Consider the following 19,083-nt stretch of genomic DNA (forward strand, 5'->3'; position numbering starts at 1 on the left):
AGCACAGAGGACGACATCGTTTGGTCGGAGGAGGATGAAAATGATGGTGACAGCGATGTGGATTCGCTCTACCATGATTCGCAAAAGGAGTTACTTGCCGTCTTTGACGAGGAGTTCCCGGGGTTTCGCTGAAAAGCTTCATCAAACGCAAACGGCCCTTTTTGGGGCTACTAATCCACAAGAAATATGGATGATACCGGTATGAATCTCTTTTCTTCCTTTTTCTCGGAACAAAAATAAATCCTCTTTTATCATATTAAATAAATAAGAAAGAAAAATAAAGACTTCTTGCTGCCCTCTCCCCTCTCTTCAACTTCTTTGAAATGAGAATAAGACTGTTAGACAAAATTAAGCGGACATGGAAGGAAGCATGTTGATACCTCCGTCACTTTCCTCCGTACTAAGTTAATGTACAAACATATTTAGATCGAGATCAGAAAATAAAATGATCAATGTATTCATTTGTTTTGAGGGTGACGTACACAGCCGCGGTTTATACACCGGAAAATACGGAACACGGAACTTTGACTCTAATTTCGTCCCGATTGCAAATGTGCAGAGAGAGAAAGATCATTTTATTTTCCTGTCTGTCTGCCTGTCTGTCAGTCAAACAAAATTTAAAATCATTTAAGAACATCATTAAGGAAACGTACAACAGGCACGAATAATGATTGTGACGTATTAAATAAGGTGATGTAAAAGACGCTGCATCAACAGCAGTAAACTGCCAAAATAAATTTTCGACGACCTTTCAAAACCTTTATTTTATTTCAACTTGATGATATACTTGAACACTAGAACACATCTCGCTTTTTCAAAACCCTTCCGTTTAGCAGTATTTGGACAAAAGATTACAGCATTTTACGTCATCACGAACAGTCAAATTTTCCGCTCGTAGACCACACACCCATGTCTTTGTTTTTCAAGACAGCGTGGGGTCTGGTGTTCCATGGACTCTCCAGTTCCTCTCTCTGTCTTTTTTCTCTCTGTCTCTTTCTCCAGTCTCTTTCTCTCTGTCTTTCTCTCTGTCTCTTTCTCTCTGTCTCTTTCTCTCTGTCTCTCTCTTTTCCCTTTTCATTGTATTGGTCATGTTGCTCTTAATCATCTTTCTCCTTTTGTTCCTTCTCGCCATGTTCCTCTTCTGTTGTTTCTCCTGTAGCTCTTTCTGTTCTGCTCTCACTCCTGAATATGCCTTTTATTCTCACCTTTCATTGTAATTCAGCAAATTCCCATCGATCACTATAAACTGACAATTGCTTCTGCCCTACAGGCAGAAAAGGATGTTGGTGTCAATTTAGAACTGGGCAATGAAAATGATGGAGGACCTCTAATGGGGAATGGCGAAGTAGAAGGGCACACTGACATGGAAACAGATGCACAAGACACATACGTGGAAGCAAGTGCCATGTTCCCCGGTGAACCATCGTGTGCAGTGGATGTAGAAGAAAATGGAGAAACTGCAGAACCTCAAGATATTTCCAACAGCGACATCAAGAAGCTAATTCGTACGGATGTTTCAAATTTCTTTTTTTCTGTTGTGTAAGGGTTTAATACAGTATTTGAACTCCAATGAAAGCTCATTTGATGGTTTGTTACTTGGAAGGAAACGAATATTGTAAGCATGGTAGACAGTTTTCTGTCCTTTTAATAAACAAATATGAGTTCGACATTGGATATCTGGTGTTTTGTTTTTCCCAGGGACGGCTTGTTCAATGGTGCGGACACAGATTGGACGGCTGGGTCCAACCCTTTCTTCCAAATATGTGGCTCGGACACTACTTCGCATCCTCTCATTTTGTTATCTCGGTGGGATTGCAGTTGAAAATATCAGCGTAGGCCATCGGTAATCGATTTGGGTTGAGGCACTCTCTCGACAATATTGTCACCAAGTTTGTCTCCCGCAGGGTCTGACAAGCACCAGTACCTTTGTGAGGAGATGGATGGAGAAAGCCAAGTCGGTACGATGGCATACCAGGCACAGCGGGTTTCCGGAGATCGGCATGCTGAGCCTGTTTTACATTGCCTTATTCACCTGGCGTTCACTTACGGTGAACCAGTGCTCACTCTGCAATACATCCCACACATCTCTTACCTTGTGAGTTGTTAATTGTGCGTACACGCCAGTGTGGAAGTTTTATGTTGCACAGTATGAACTGTTCTAGCGGTACCTTGAGAATCACTGTTTTTGTTACAAACTGCTTGATTTGCCTCATATTTTTTAAGAGTACGAATGAAAGCTACAAGAGCTGATGAAGTAAATGGCTATAAGGATTTCCATAGAGCGGGCTATTGAAAGCTTCGTGAGCACTATAACGGCATGGTTGGTTGAAAGATTTACCATTTGTCCTATCAACCGGACGAATCGATTAAAAATGTTGTTTTTATACAACCGTCATTGAAATGTCACCCAAAGATTTTACTCATTTGCAATGATTGAAAAGCTAAAGGTTAATTTCTTTTTACCGAGATTGAAAGGCACATGAAGTTGCTCCTGCTGGGTTGATGTTGGACGTATCGCTTTACTTTAACCTTAACTAGCATTGAACCAGTTTCTTCGGTAACTGGTTGAACATATACAAGTCATGTTTGACTAACCAATACAATTTATTGACGGCCAATATTTGCAGTTTTTATGCCTCTGCTGACGAAGTCGCCGGTGGCATTACGTTTTCAGGTTGTACTTGTACGTAGTTGTGTCCGCCCGTTCATGCTAATTTTCTCTGTTTTCTCTGCAACCGCTTATCCAATTGACACACAGTTTTCACCAGAGGTGCGACGACTCATGTGGAAGGTTTGAATGATAATTATGTCGTAGGTCATGTGTGGCAGCAATGTTGGAAAAAAAAGGAAAAACTTTGGACTCCTGTCTCTACGAAGCACCTCCATGGAAAAATTTGAAACTTGGAACATGTCAAGTACTCGTCATGGGAAACGAGTGTGATTTTTGTTTTTATATATATTTTTTGATGATGTCATAGGTGGAGTCATTATGAAGTCATAATTGCTTATGTCGAATGCTTTATCCGATCAGCATGAAAATTGAAGGTCATCATCTCGGGCTAAAGTGTGTGTGTGTGTGTGTGTGTGTGTGTGTGTGTGTGTGTGTGTGTGTGTGTGTGTGTGTGTGTGTGTGTGTGTGTGTGTGTGTGTGTGTGTGTGTGTGTGTGTGTGTGTGTGACATCGGTCACATGGTTCGGCAGCCGTATTTTTTTCTAACATAAAAACCTTCCAAAATCATCTCCAAAACGGCTGAACAGTTCAAGGTGAAATATTACAGGTATGATCACTTATCCAGGAGGAACAAAAAGTTCTCCACCTGTGATGTCATCAGTCACATGGTTTGGCAGCTATGATTTTTTTTCAAGAATAAACTTTTAAAAATCATCTTCTCCAGAACGACTTGACAGATCGAGGGGAAACTTCACCCACACGTTCCCCAAGCCTTGGGGATATCGGTGTTCATGAATAATTGAATAGGTCACATGGTCTGGCAGCTTTTTTGGATTTAACGAAAATCTTAAAAAAATAAAATAAATTGAACCGCTTCATCAATTGACGTGAAACGTCAGTTTTGATGTCGTAGTCATGGGGAATATATTGTTGCGAATTCGTGCCCGTCGGCGTGTGGACGGCCACGTGACTCGAATCGCGGCACGTCGCCCACCGGACGGACAATTCAGTCGTTACCCTCTCGGACCAACGCCGGGAGCTCGTCACGGGTGGGGGTTTAACCTCATCACGATCGTGCCAATTGCCCACCCGCGCAGGATAGGGTTGCTCGCCAAATTCGATCTTCCTCAGTACCTGTGCGAATGGTTGACCGGGCGATCGCACCACGCCATAGGCCGACTCCGGACACGAACCGCTTAAGCGGTCCGTTCCGTGCTACAGTGATAACCGAGCGGTGTTATCGTCGGCCTCGACGGTTCCGATTAATTACCGGGCGTATTAAGCCCACTACGAACCCTTTACGTGAAGCAGGATGGAGGGTCAATTAAAAGGAAGGAGACGAAGCGAAACGGGAAAACAGTTCAACACGACGCACATTTATTCCGCGGCACACGGAAAGCACGTATATACAGCCACAATAATCAAAATGCACATATAAAGCGAAAGCAAGGGTTAAACCGAATACGCGTACACACGGCAACACATACAGTTCTACTTTACAGACGGCGCCAACACACATTTACTCAAAAGCAAGGGAAAGAAGCCAACATCGTAGACAAGGGGGCAGACGGGGCCCGTGGGACTTGGCAGACTGAACAAGTCCCACGAGAGTGTTGCAGGTTTCCTGCACCCTCGCGGTGCGATGGTGGGCGAGCTCTCTCTGGCGCTCCTTGTACGAAAGCGCAGGTCCGCGCGACACAGCTGGCAGAGCGGCGCCTCCAGTCCACGTTCCCTCCGCGACGTCCGGACTCTCCACCGACTGCAAGCTCCAAAGAGCGGGTCGCTCTACGGACTGCTTCTCCAAGACCCAGACGGGCAGAAGACCATGAACCGCCGACTGACACTGACACTCTCACCGACCGCCCTGACCTGACCTCCCCTCAGCGGCGCCTCTGTGCGCCCTTTTATTTCCCTGGCACCCCGCCCCTCCCTTCGCGGCACGCGGGAGGGTGGGGGGGGGGACATTCCACCAGAGAAATCGGGGTGGGAGTTGAGTTCCAACCGTCATTCTTGTTTACCAGGGAAATCGGGGTGGGAGTTGTTGTTCCCCTTTTGTGTTCGTGGAGATGTTGACGGTTGCTGGTGGAGTGGTGAGGATGGCGTGGTTGTTGAGAGGCAGGTGTGGTTGTGGTTGTTGTGAAGCGGCGTTGTGGTTGGTGGTTGTTGTGTGATGGCGGTTGAGACGTGGTTGGTTCAAAATAAAGATAGAACAGAAAAACGCCTAACTCAAAGCGTCGCAGCCCGAATGAATCACATAAATTCCCTCTAGACAACGGATTTGGGGCTAACTACACATGTACTTAGAGATATCTCACCTACGGGCCCTTCATGGTGTAATGCGAATTTCCACAGCCGTAACAATATCAACCTGATCGGATGAATCTGGGTTCAGGGATTTGAAATCAAACTAGGTACAAGTATGTATAATGATGTAATAATGTGAGCGGAGGCATATCTGGCATGTCATGACGTCAGAGTGCCCTTTAGTTTTTTTTCTATTTCAGAAAATTTTTGTTTACTGCTAACAACCCAGCGTTAATTTTAGTTATTTGCACATTCACCAAAAAACAACATCATTAATTCATTTTATATTCCCAGGGATCAGATGTTGCATCTTTTTATTTCTATATTTTTTTTTCCTCATGTTGCAAAATGTAATTCTATCCTGACTAATACACCACTGTAAAGGCCTGGCCTAGAGCTAGATGTAATGCCATAATGGTGTGCTGGACATAATGCCATCTTATGAAGTCTGTAGTGTGGATTAGTCATTTGAAAGTGCAGATTGACATTTTGATCAACAATTGGTTGATAATAATGTAGAAACGTTGACTACATTGAAGAGGTCGGTGGAACAGCGTTGCTTTGTTCACTGCCTTAAGCTTTTGTACGTCGGCACGTGCCACAGGTATCTTGCTGTAGCGGTGCATCAAAGCTGAACCACAAGCGGGAGGCCGGCTTGCTCGGTGCCGTGGTGCTTCTCCAGTGCATAGTTCCATATCTATCTGACGTGGCTCTCATCGACTGCCTGTGGTGCATCATTCATGATGTCTTGCTGCCCATCCTGCGTGTTTTCACCTCTTCCAGGATTAGGTTTGACAGAGACCAAGTTGGATGGAAAATCTTCATGCTTGGGGGGTGGGGTGGAATTAATGGCTGGATGATTAAATGATGATTGTGGGTGTGTTTGTGTTTGCAGCTTTCCCAGTGGTGTGCAATGCCGCTCTGTGCTGTGTCAGAAGTCCATGAGTCTGATGATGCTGATATGTCTCCGGATTGGCGTTGACTCTGTCCAGAGGCATATGTCTGAGGCTCTGAGTGCATTTTTTCAGGGATTTTCCATTGCAATGGAGGTTCGTTAAGTGTGTGTGTGTGTGTGTGTGTGTGTGTGTGTGTGTGTGTGTGTGTGTGTGTGTGTGTGTGTGTGTGTGTGTGTGTGTGTGTTTGTTTTTTTTTCTCGGTCATTAAGTATGACATTCTCTTTGCCAACCCCACCCTTCTCCCCTCGACTTTCTCACACACGCCCTTCCTCACACCCATCCCTCCCACAGTGCATAGCAACATTTGGTGAGGTGTTGTTCTCCCCCCCCCCTCCGAGCTTTCCCTGCCTCCCTTCCTCTCTCTCTCCTTCCCGCTTTCTCCCCCTCCCCCCCCACCTTTAATATCCCCACCAGCGAAGCAACAGTTTATATTTGCTGACAGATGTGTGTATGTGTATGTATATATATATATATATATATATATATATATATATATATATATATATATATATATATATATATATATATATATATATATATATCATGTTATGGAAATGGCTTGAGTGGGGTAAAGCTCTTGTCGCGGAGATGGCGGTCCAGCTTAATCCTCCGACCCAAATAGTGGTGGCAGGCGGTTAACATCGCCAGCTTGTATAGCCAAGTGGTTTTCCTTATTAGGAGGTGGACACGTTGATCCTCGGAGATAACGTGTGCGGGAGGGTCAGGGTGCAATGGCTAAGCGACAGAGGCATGGGGAAGGACAGCACGGGGGTTTATACTCGAACCCCACGACAAATACACGGACACAGAAACTTAAAGTAACCGTGACATTTATTGAAAATAGACAAATGTTTGCAAGGGACATTAATTCAAAAGGTAATTATAATAATGTGAAGTATATAAATCCTCTCCACACAGACTTAAATACAGACAAGGGGAAACAAAATAAAGGCGAATCCTTCCTTTATTCTGGCACTTAGCTTGGTGCAGAGATGGTCTTTGTGGAACGTGGCATCAAGGCGCTTCTATTTGCACGTGCAGACGCGCGCAAAGTGGCGAAAAGTTGCTCTCTCGGAGCAGGACAAACGTATGTCGGATAATTTGTGAGCGGTATTCAACACCAAGGCTCAGAGACTCCGTGCGGCTGAGAATGGTGCCGTCCCCTTCATTGACATACACGAGGCTTCGAGGCCCATCTCATACGACCAGCCAAGAGTCGATGGCCGGCATCTTGCTTCACCATGCGAGCCAAATTGCCTCAGCACGAATACGAGAACCGTGCCGTCTTCTTCATGCATCAAAGGAAAGCCAGCCAAAAAGCCCTTTTCTTTCAGGCCATCTCCTAGCTACTTCCTCTCGACCGCGTGTGTCCCTCACTCCGCTCTCGTGCGTTCCTCCTTGCTACGAGCTGCTTCCCCATCCTCTGATCACCTGTCTCCAACTGACGGCACGCCCATCAATAATCAGCCTCGGGGGCGTGACTTCGCCTTCCGTCACGCTTGGAGGTGGGGCTTCTTGTCGGCTTGGTCATGTTATAAAAACGCAATTTTTCCATGGTTTGTAACACAAAAACATAGGGAAAAGTCACAGGGTGGCATTACATACTGAGGGAATTTATCCTTAATCCCTATCTAATTGACGCCACAACACACCACCACCTCCCCCCCCCTTGCTCTGTCTGCGATTTGTCCCCACCATATTTCCGCAGGGTGCTCAAGGTCCGCCAACAACCCCCTTCTGGTAAAACTACCAAAATCACGAATCGCTGCTCACCTTCACTCTTTCATTCCTCTTTTTTCCCGCCATTGGAATAAACTCCCACACACTCTTCAATCCGATTCTTCCCTCCAGGCCTCCAAAACAGCTATTTACAACCACCTCTTATCTTCCCCCATCCAAATCCTCGATCTTTTCTACCCCCGTTAATCCACCCCAAACCCACCTCCTTCAAATTTCCTGCTTTCCTTCCTGAAAGTCCCTGTAATCTCCATCTTGTATTCCCCGTGTTCCTCGCCCCACCCCTCTCCCTTCCACAGATCTCGTAATGTCTCTGTTCCCCACTGTTTTGTCCTTCCCACTCCCACCCCTCTTGTCTCATGCCCCCCTTGCTGTGCGTTGTGTGTTCGCTCTCATCCGAGCCTCGACAAGGTATACAATTAAAATAAAATAAAAGACAAAAAAGCCCAATTCATTTCCAATCCGTTGGTACCATTTGATCTCCATGCATTGACCAACCTATCCTACTGGTTCAGTGCAATGACTTTTCCAGGATTAAAAAAAAACAGTTTCCCATTTGCTAAGTTTTCTGCTTAATGGTTGTTGTTCATTTTAGGGGATTATAAATATTGCATGAAGTGAAAGTCTCTTCACCAACATTTCTGGTTTCTCTTTTGTTAATAGCACATTGTCTTGAAAACCAAAATGTGTGGTGGGCATAGGTTGTGGACTGAAGATTGGGTGGAAACGACGTTGATCCTTTGGGGATTTTGGGTTGGGGTGGAGAAAACAGGGAATTTTAGTGTCTTGAACGATGAGCATAGGAAAAACGGTGGATGGTCTTTCTGAAAGGACATTGTGTAACCTGTCATCGGTGATTTTCATCTTTCTCCACTGTAGGGTAAAGGTGACCAGTGTATGGTGCGTGATGAACACGGTATGGGTGAAGCAGACAATGAGCATCCAGGGATGGAAGAAATGAGGAAGGTGTTCAACCCTGAACTGGCCAGTGCTGCTTATGTGCCTTTCCTTTGCTTGCTTGGTAAGCTCCTGTTACCATTCCCACCTCTGATACCAGTTTTATAAACCAGTAATACCCACACCCCATCCAGCAGTGATTATATGTCATCATGGAATCATTTGCACTATGCCATGTCTTCAGGTGAAAATTGCTAGTACTAAAGCAAAGCGTAGGAGAGGAAAGTGGAAGTGTACACGTTTTTATCGACAAATGTATACATATGGAGAATTGGTGTCTTTTCATATGAAGTATGATCATTTTCACTGGCGATTAGTATTCCTCTGGACATACTTGTGGACAAAAGTGATTGTTTTATGAAGGTACCAACAAAGTTGCACAAATATAGATGCACACTCTAACTTGGTGGATTTTTTTTTCTTCCACAATTGGCTTTGTTTCTCCACCTTCAATACCCCGTCCCTCTGTCAAAAGTCAGTGGTTAAACTACTTGGACTATGCTGCATACTGTTGTGGGGCCGGGTATCGGTGGCGATAAACGGCCACTAGGTGGAGCAGTGGAGTCATCTCCCACCGAACACCCGGAATTTAGGTCGTGACTCTGGGATAAGTCCGAAAGGCACGGGTCACTTACTGGACCATGAATCGCCAATAATTCAACCGCGTGGGGGTAGGGTCAATTGCCAGACTTCAATATACCTAATTTCCCACGCGGCAAAGCTACCGGGAAATTCACACCCTCGACGGACCTCGAGCAGAACGAGCCGTTACTGTGCCCGAACCGTGTGTAACCCGAGCGGAGGTAACCAAGGCCTGTCGGTCCAAATGAACAATTTACTGCCTCGCTATTTCTCAACACACACTGTGTGCTAAGCCAATGAAAGGAAAACAGAAACGAGCTGGAACATTTCACAAAAGGGATATTTATTTATAATGGGGAAGGGAGCACGCAATAAGGCAGAGTTAACCGAATAAAAAGAATGCAGGTATGTACAAGGCACTTAAACAATTCTACTTGCAGGACGGCACCACACACACACACACACACACACACACACACACACACACACACACACACACACACACACACACACACACACACACACACACACACACACACACACACACACACACACACACACACACACACACACACACACACACACACAATGGACCCTGTGGGTCTATCTCTGTCAAGCCAGGCCGGGGTACCTGTCCGCTTCGTGCGGCCACACCGACTGCGAGACTACCACGGTGGGACCTGAACCCACGCCTCCAAGTCCGCGGTTCACGAACGAGGCCACTCAACCACGATCACCACCGTCTGCAGAACGCTCCTGCCACGACCACACCGTCTGCAGAACGCTCCTGCCACGACCACACCGTCTGCAGAACGCTCCTGCCACGACCACACCGTCTGCAGAACGCTCCTGCCACGACCACACCGTCTGCAGAACGCTCCTGCCACGACCACACCGTCTGCAGAACGCTCCTGCCACGACCACACCGTCTGCAGAACGCTCCTGCCACGACCACACCGTCTGCAGAACGCTCCTGCCACGACCACACCGTCTGCAGAACGCTCCTGCCACGACCACACCGTCTGCAGAACGCTCCTGCCACGACCACACCGTCTGCAGAACGCTCCTGCCACGACCACACCGTCTGCAGAACGCTCCTGCCACGACCACACCGTCTGCAGAACGCTCCTGCCACGACCACACCGTCTGCAGAACGCTCCTGCCACGACCACACCGTCTGCAGAACGCTCCTGCCACGACCACACCGTCTGCAGAACGCTCCTGCCACGACCACACCGTCTGCAGAACGCTCCTGCCACGACCACACCGTCTGCAGAACGCTCCTGCCACGACCACACCGTCTGCAGAACGCTCCTGCCACGACCACACCGTCTGCAGAACGCTCCTGCCACGACCACACCGTCTGCAGAACGCTCCTGCCACGACCACACCGTCTGCAGAACGCTCCTGCCACGACCACACCGTCTGCAGAACGCTCCTGCCACGACCACACCGTCTGCAGAACGCTCCTGCCACGACCACACCGTCTGCAGAACGCTCCTGCCACGACCACACCGTCTGCAGAACGCTCCTGCCACGACCACACCGTCTGCAGAACGCTCCTGCCACGACCACACCGTCTGCAGAACGCTCCTGCCACGACCACACCGTCTGCAGAACGCTCCTGCCACGACCACACCGTCTGCAGAACGCTCCTGCCACGACCACACCGTCTGCAGAACGCTCCTGCCACGACCACACCGTCTGCAGAACGCTCCTGCCACGACCACACCGTCTGCAGAACGCTCCTGCCACGACCACACCGTCTGCAGAACGCTCCTGCCACGACCACACCGTCTGCAGAACGCTCCTGCCACGACCACACCGTCTGCAGAACGCTCCTGCCACGACCACACCGTCTGCAGAACGCTCCTGCCACGACCACACCGTCTGCAGAACGCTCCTGCCACGACCACACCGTCTGCAGAACGCTCCTGCCACGACCACACCGTCTGCAGAACGCTCCTGCCACGACCACACCGTCTGCAGAACGCTCCTGCCACGACCACACCGTCTGCAGAACGCTCCTGCCACGACCACACCGTCTGCAGAACGCTCCTGCCACGACCACACCGTCTGCAGAACGCTCCTGCCACGACCACACCGTCTGCAGAACGCTCCTGCCACGACCACACCGTCTGCAGAACGCTCCTGCCACGACCACACCGTCTGCAGAACGCTCCTGCCACGACCACACCGTCTGCAGAACGCTCCTGCCACGACCACACCGTCTGCAGAACGCTCCTGCCACGACCACACCGTCTGCAGAACGCTCCTGCCACGACCACACCGTCTGCAGAACGCTCCTGCCACGACCACACCGTCTGCAGAACGCTCCTGCCACGACCACACCGTCTGCAGAACGCTCCTGCCACGACCACACCGTCTGCAGAACGCTCCTGCCACGACCACACCGTCTGCAGAACGCTCCTGCCACGACCACCACACTCTTCTTCTTTTGGTAGGAGGAGCTTATTCTCCCCACCACTCGCCTCCCGATTGGACGGTGGGTTGTCGGGCGACTCGTGGCCGCCTCCCGATTGGACGGTGGGTTGTCGGGCGACTCGTGGCCGCCTCCCGATTGGACGGTGGGTTGTCGGGCGACTCGTGGCCGCCTCCCGATTGGACGGTGGGTTGTCGGGCGACTCGTGGCCGCCTCCCGATTGGACGGTGGGTTGTCGGGCGACTCGTGGCGGCCTCCCGATTGGCTGGGGCGCGCGTGTGGTGCTCGCCCTCTGCTCATTGGCTGCAGGAAACGCTCTCTGTTCCTCCTCGGAACGGAGCTTCGACCCGAGGCGACGATGGCTCCGCCCACGTCCTCAGCCAAAAACACGTGCGTAATAGTGACCGGGTCGAGTGCAGGACGGCGCGCTATTATTGTCGTTGTAGTTGCTGATGTAGAGTATGTAATAAACCTGACTATACAATAATTCGTAGCACACATGTAATTCCCATTGGACAGAAGGAAGGATTCTAACTATTAACACATACTTATTCAGATAACTAAACTTGGGGACTGCTGTCTGTCTGTGTGCAAAAGGCTTCCAAATTCGTAACACTACATCCAATGGGACCATACTCTGTGCAGAGCGTGGGTGCTGCCCAAGCAGTCTCCTTGGCTATTGGGCACAATCCTGGACGGGTCACCACTTCGACGCAGTGTAACAGCATGCTGGCACTCATTTATGCTGCATGTACAGGCAAAAATTGCAAGTCGTCTCCAACCCCTGGGGTGGGGGTGCAAGGGGATTTATTTTGTGCCCACGACCTGAACCTGGGTACCCCGAGCACGTATGAAATGTATGAGGGAAATGGGCCAAGCAGTTTTCAATTTGATAATGTTCCACCATGTTCTCAACATACTCATTTTAGTATGTTTTAGCTTGATACCACATCTTTTGACTTTTTCATTTTATGTATTCTTCAAACTTGTTTTAATTCTCATGATTATAATGGCAGTGTTTTTGATTTGGAATTTAAATTGAATTGATCACAAGATGATGTGACGAACGTTTTGTACTGCATCAGCTCGTGGGGAAACCATAACGCGTGGCTGTAACCCAGTGTTCTGGTCATCGAACACATATTCAGTCGTTCAATCGCAGTCGGCCTTGAATGCACTCTATTTTTGCTTCCTCTTTGCAGGAAATGGCAGCATCGAGGAAAGCATTCCAAATCGGGATCTTGTGTGCCAGCTGAGTAGTCAATATGAGCAAGAGCTCCTCTGTATGTCTGACACCCCTCCGGTGATTGACGTACCCGAAGAGCCGGTTTTGGGTACTGATACCACGACCCAAAGCTCCAGCATCCTGGTGAACAGTGATGAGTTTGGCAGCTTCGGGGGCTTTTCGGTGGGAAATCGCATCCAGATAAGATCAGGTACTATTTTGCTTCTGTTAATTTTTCAATGCTTTCAATCGTGGGTTCCATCATGAATTGCTTTTTTTTGTACACATAGTCGAGGCTCATTAAAGAGCTTGTACTAGTATACTGAAATGGATCAGGATGCAACAGGAGAGAGAGAGAGGGGGGGGGACACCAACAGCAGAGTTGAAGGCCAAGATGCAGGCAGACTTGGACAAACAATGGATGTGGTGGACAAGAGGTATTTGGGTGGGGTGGGGGTTAACGAGGGGAGATGTGATGAAGACCTGGAGGGAAGAATGAGATTGAAGAGAATGTGGAAGTTGGTTCATTGCTGGAACAAATGAATGAAGGTGAGCAGTGATCCTGGATTCAGGTAGTTTCACCAGAAGGGGTTGATGGTCGACCGTGTGTGGCCTGAGGAAACCTGGGTGGACAAAGCATGGAAAGAGCAGAGGATGCAAGATCAGAAAGGAGGTGGTAGAAGACAGACAGACAGATCACCCATCTGTCTGTGATAGTGAAGGTATAGACTCAGCTTCATTATGGGAGATTCCAATGATCACGAAGACCTTGGCTTCCATTGCGTCAAGCTGTGCACGATGTGAAACAGGGGAGCCAGCGCAGAGGGGAGAACAGTGAGCCATCAAGCTGTGGATGAAAGCCTTGTCAGTGGATAGCAATTCAGGAGTGCCATGGAAGGATTTTGTACGACTGAGCTGTTGGTCCAGTCGGTGGATGGCTTCGGAGGCAAACTTTGAAATGTGGTTTGTCCAAGAAAGATCATGGTTGATAGTGAGACCCAGGAGTTTGAATGACTGAACTTCCTCAAGAGGATTGTTAAAGGGGAACCCAAATGCTCAGACCACCTCAACGCTAATCGATCTCTTGATACCCCACAAAATAGATATGGTCGTTTTCCAATTTCCAAATTATAAAGTATGTAAATTTCCAATTAAAAGTCAATCATTATTATTATTATTATTATTATTATTATTATTATTATTATTATTATTATTATTCAGATTAGCCATGACATCACACACAGAAGGTGACCACCAGATCCGTACTGTGCACAGATTACATCGTGGTACGATTTAACTGAAACGGCAAATAATTTTCTATTTTCCACAAATATACCGAGTCAACGCATCTTCGTTTATTGTGGTAATACAAACCGAGACTGTTTCATGCTCCGCCAACAGCCGTAAGACCCTAAGTTTGCCATAAATTGGACGAGGTTTGTCAAATACCCGAATGTGGATCATGCTGAGAAAATGTTCGCTTTTGTGCTCGGAACATGCTACAGGGCACTGTTATGAAACAACAGAGATAGCAAGATCCTGTGGTTATCTGCCACAATTAAGCAGAAGAAACGGCCGTCGCTCAAAACTGTAACACCATCTCTTCCCAGATACTGGCACATGTACACGGTCAATTTCAGCGGTGAATCAAATACCTGTTGCCATTGCATGGCAGTTCAAGAGCACCAGAAAAATATTTATCTATTATCAACACAAATTTCTACAAATCGAATGAACCACCGTCTATTTATAGTGGAGAGAAAGTACGTATGTATCATATACTCCTCCGAGAGGATTTGGCCGAGGATTCTGAAACTTTCAGGGTTTCCCCCTCCACAACGCTCCCCCCGCCACCAACCATCACCACACAATACGCACTGCCATCCTACACCCCCCCTCCTCCACAATCATCACCTCCACAATACCCACCACCACCCCCCTCCTGTCCCTTCCACTGGGGATGGATATCGACACCTCACGGGCATGACGGTGGGACATGGCACGGACACAAATGCCAACCTGGAAAAGTATGACACGGGACCGTCCTGTAACATACAATACACCTACCTGGTCAGCTTGCGACGGTGGGACAAAGCATTCGTCACCCATTTTGTCCACGATGTCTGAGTGTGCTGGGTGGTGCCCGTGCTGTTGGGTGATGATGGGTATTTCTGCTCGGTTTAATATACTATATAAACCGATTTATCAATTAATACAAAATCCCTCCCTTATAAATGGTTAATTGGATGGAAAATCAAATCCTATCGAGCTGACGTGATCATGTGACCAGCGTTTTCATCTTCACCAACACTTCAACTTCCTCTGAATCACTCGCCCAAGGCTCGAAACGATGCGGCTCCACAATTCCCCCGAAAGCGTTTCCATCACCAATTTTGTCTCCAACAGTTTCTTCAACATCCCAATGATCAGTTTCAACATTCTGAGAGCCATCAAGTGTTGGTAACAACGGTGGGATCGGTATCGCAATCCGAACTCAACATGCACTGTTTCTCTCTGTAAACCACCATTCGTATCAATATAGCTTCCAGACGTGACGTCACTGGCGAGATCGAAAATCGATACTTGGGCTTTTTTCGACACTGATTGGCAAAAAAAAAAAAAATTCTACATTTTTTTTCCCTTCAATTTAGACCATGATTAATGATTCTCAATGGTTTTTCAGAAGAAAAAGAAATTGCATTTGGGTTCCCCTTTTATAATGTATGAAGGAGGGTTTGCCAGACTGGCCGTTTGGAGAGAGATAGTGAAAGTATGAGATTTGTCAGGATTGAAAGACTTATTTCAAATATTTGTAAGCAAACACAGAATTGAGGCATTCGGTCTTCTCTTGAGCGTAGTCGGTTGTGGTGCCATTTTAAGAGAGGGAAGGGATGGGAGGGGAGCATACTCCAGGGAGAGACTTAGCAAGGTACAACCAGGTTTTAGAGGAGGGAGACAAGTTTGAAAGTTAATTCTTGAGGTTGGACAGATGTTGTCTTCTGGCTCACCTGAGAGTGGACACACACTTGTTGCAGACTTTTTTGAATGCACTGAGATTTCCTTCGGTCGGATTAGTCTTCCAGGAAGAGAAGGAAAGTTGTTTCAGAGCAACTGTCTTCTGATGCTCTTGGTTTAGCAAATTCAGTGTACCATAGGCAGAAAAAGGGGTACAATAATTATTGAAGACTAGATGGGATGAATCTGTGCAAGAGATACAGAGACACAGATAGCAGGTTGATGTGGAAGAATTCCCAGGCTGAGTTAACATCAGGGGCAGTAGATTTGGGAGACCAGTCCTGAAGAAAGATGGCTGAGTGAACTGCCAGACTCGCCACGATTGAGGCAGCTGCCTGAGACTACCAGAGAAATGTTGACTTTCACAAGCATATGATCAAGTGAAAAAATTTGAGCAGAGGAAGAGCAGGAGATATTTGTAGGAAAATACGCTATCCTCAAGGTAGCGTTCTGGGCCCTGTTCTTTTTCTGGTTTTCATCAATGATCTCTCGGACTCTCTGGAAAATCCTCTATTTCTCTTTGCCGACGACTCCACCCTCTGCCGTACCATCTGTCATCCCTCAGACCGGCAAGCAGCAGCTTCGTCGCTCACTGCAGATCTGGATAAAATCACAAACTGGTCCAACACGTGGAACATGTCTTTCAATCCAGACAAATCTCACACTCTCACTATGTCTCTTCGAAAGGACCGTTTACAAAACCCCCCCATCCACTTTCTCAACAATCCTCTGGAAGAAGTCTTTGCCTTCAAGCTTCTAGGTCTCACTATCTGCCATTACCTTTCCTGGGAAAGTCACATTTCCAACCTCGCCTCAAAAGCCAGTCGCCGACTGGGAATCCTCCGTCGTGCTTCGTCCTTCCTCGGCCCTCTTGAGCTCCTGACCACTTACAAAGCTTTTGTCCGTAGCCTGATGGAGTACTGCTCTCCCCTCTGGGCTGGTGCTCCTGCCTCCCACCTTTCTCGGCTTCACGCTGTCGAAACCAGGGCATTTAAGATCATCGGCATCTCCCGCAATGAAGCTGAGTCTTTGGGCCTCTCACTCAATCACCGCAGGTTGGTCGGTGGTCTTTCTGTCTTCTACCGACTCCTCTCCAGCCTTGCCCCCCCTGCTCTCTCTGCGATTTGTCCCCACCACATTTCCACAGGGCGCTCAAGGTCCGCCAACAACCCCCTTCTGGTAAAACTACCAAAATCACGAATCACTGCTCATCTTCACTCTTTCATTCCTCTTTTTCCCGCCTTTGGAATAAACTTCCTCACTCTATTCTTTCCCATTCTTCCCTCCAGGCTTTCAAAACAGCTGTTCACCACCACCTCTTATCTTCCCCCATCCAAATCCTCGATCTTTTCTACCCCCGATAATCCACCCAAGCCCACTTCCTTCATTTCTCCTGCTTTCCTTCCTGAAAGTCCCTGAAATGTCCATCTTCTCTTCGCCATGTTCCCTGTCCCATCCCCATCCCTCTCCCTTCCACAGTTCACCTAATGTGTCTGTTCCCCACTGTTTTGTCCCTTCCACTCCCGCCCCTCTTGTCTCATGCCTCCTTGCTGTGAGTTGTGTGTTAGCTCTCATACGAGCCTCGACCAAGGTATACAAAAAAAAAAAAAATTTAGGGGAAATCGAGAGATGGAGGAACAAGAGAGAAGCCGTAAGGGTGTGTAGCATCTCTGAAGGAGATACAAGGGTTGAAATGCATAAAAAAAGATTTTAATTGCTTTTAAAGGAAGATGATTTGTATTTTATGTAGATTCCGTTTGGAGAAAAAAAAGGGGTGGGGGTGGGGTGGGGTGTAGAACCAGAAGTATAAGGAAATTCAAGTTGCAGTGAGAACCATAGAGTTAAAAAAAAAAAAAATTGAAGTGATAGGAAATGGGATCATGTTGAGGATGGAGAAGCAAGATATCTGGGAAGAAGGAAGCAAGAGGAGGAACACTGAGACAGAATTTTCACACTTTCTATCCGAGGAAAGGCCACGTCAGGCATTGAACAAAACTAAATGAATATCACAAACAACAAACTAATTAACATGAAATATTGCATGGGATAGAACAGCAACACCTCAACGAAGACCCTTGAACATGAACACTCACTTTGGAGAGGTAGAAACGAGAGCTCAGATTTTCACCAGCACGTGCAAATCAAAACCCGAAGTGGAAGTCCAACTTTTCAGTCTTATTGTATTGGCTTGACAACCATGAGTGTGCATCTTTGTTTCAGGTCCAACTGGAGACTGTGAAACAGTGGCTGTCCGTCTGAGCCAGCTCAGTAACTCGTATTCTGTGCTTAGCATGAGTTTGTCTGGCACGCCCAGCCAGGCCCCTGCTGATGGACTTGTAAAGCAGGAACTGCGACCAAGTGAGCGTGTACTGGCTGGTAACTGGCTGGCCCACTGGCAATACGATATTGGCCTGAGTTGTACGCAGGGGCATTTCAACTTTAATCAGGTCAAGCTGCAGGTGAGGTAGCATCCTCATGGTCACCACAAAATGCAGGTCGACCAATCGACATGCAGTCACACAACTTGCTTCTGACAAATCTTGTTTTGTCTTTATTGTTCTGATGCTCTCGGTTTTGCAAATGCATAATTGAGGAACGTTCAAAGCAAGTCAAGTTCTCATTGTAAGCTATTTCCAATGTAAGTGAATTTTAATTTGCTTCAGAATTGGGAGGATTTTACATATTACGTAAGCAAAAATGTCAGTTTTGAACCCCTTCCCCCCCTCTCTACCACATCAATCCTTCCATTCCTGCCCTCTTACCTTCACCTTCCTTTGTGCATACGTGACAGAGCTCGGCATGAGCAAAATGCAGGCGAGTGAAGTGATAACTCCAAATTTTTCTCCTTGGCGAGTGGAAGCGAGTGATTGATTTGAAGTGGAAGTAACTCCAGAAACATTAGGGGAAATAACTCCTTATAGGCAATTGGACTAAAAGTTGTTTGATATATATAATAAATTCACAGGAGTTTATTTGTCAACTTACAACAACCAAAGTAATCTTGAACAAGGGAGTATATGACATCAGAGACAAAAATTAAACAAATCAATGCAAAACACTGTTGTGGGCCAGGGGTCAGTGGCGAGAACGACCAATAGGTGGGGGAGGTTTGCGTCGTCTCCCACAAAACTCCCCGGAATTGTCGGCCGTCGCTCGGATAACTCCGTGAGCCGGCGGGTCGTTTAACCGACAGT

General features: G+C 47.5%; 1 protein-coding gene across 5 annotated transcripts in view; it reads left to right on the forward strand.

Annotated features, from left to right (window-relative positions):
- Positions 1-19,083, forward strand: part of WDR81 (WD repeat domain 81) — a 62,185-nt gene that overhangs the window by 33,605 nt on the left and 9,497 nt on the right. For 4 of the 5 annotated variants that reach the window (XM_085859691.1, XM_085859688.1, XM_085859689.1 and 1 more), the window contains 8 exons: positions 1,271-1,505; positions 1,699-1,806; positions 1,905-2,095; positions 5,579-5,763; positions 5,870-6,023; positions 8,547-8,688; positions 12,852-13,085; positions 18,110-18,348. In XM_085859691.1, coding sequence (XP_085715817.1) covers positions 1,271-1,505; positions 1,699-1,806; positions 1,905-2,095; positions 5,579-5,763; positions 5,870-6,023; positions 8,547-8,688; positions 12,852-13,085; positions 18,110-18,348 — 1,488 coding nt within the window. The remainder of the gene's footprint in view (positions 1-1,270; positions 1,506-1,698; positions 1,807-1,904; positions 2,096-5,578; positions 5,764-5,869; positions 6,024-8,546; positions 8,689-12,851; positions 13,086-18,109; positions 18,349-19,083) is intronic. The other variant, XR_015052424.1, reaches the window with a different exon arrangement.

This window comes from Eptatretus burgeri, chromosome 16, assembly GCF_056783735.1.
Source record: "Eptatretus burgeri isolate ZD-2024b chromosome 16, Ebu_testis_v1, whole genome shotgun sequence".
Lineage (NCBI taxonomy): Eukaryota > Metazoa > Chordata > Myxini > Myxiniformes > Myxinidae > Eptatretus > Eptatretus burgeri.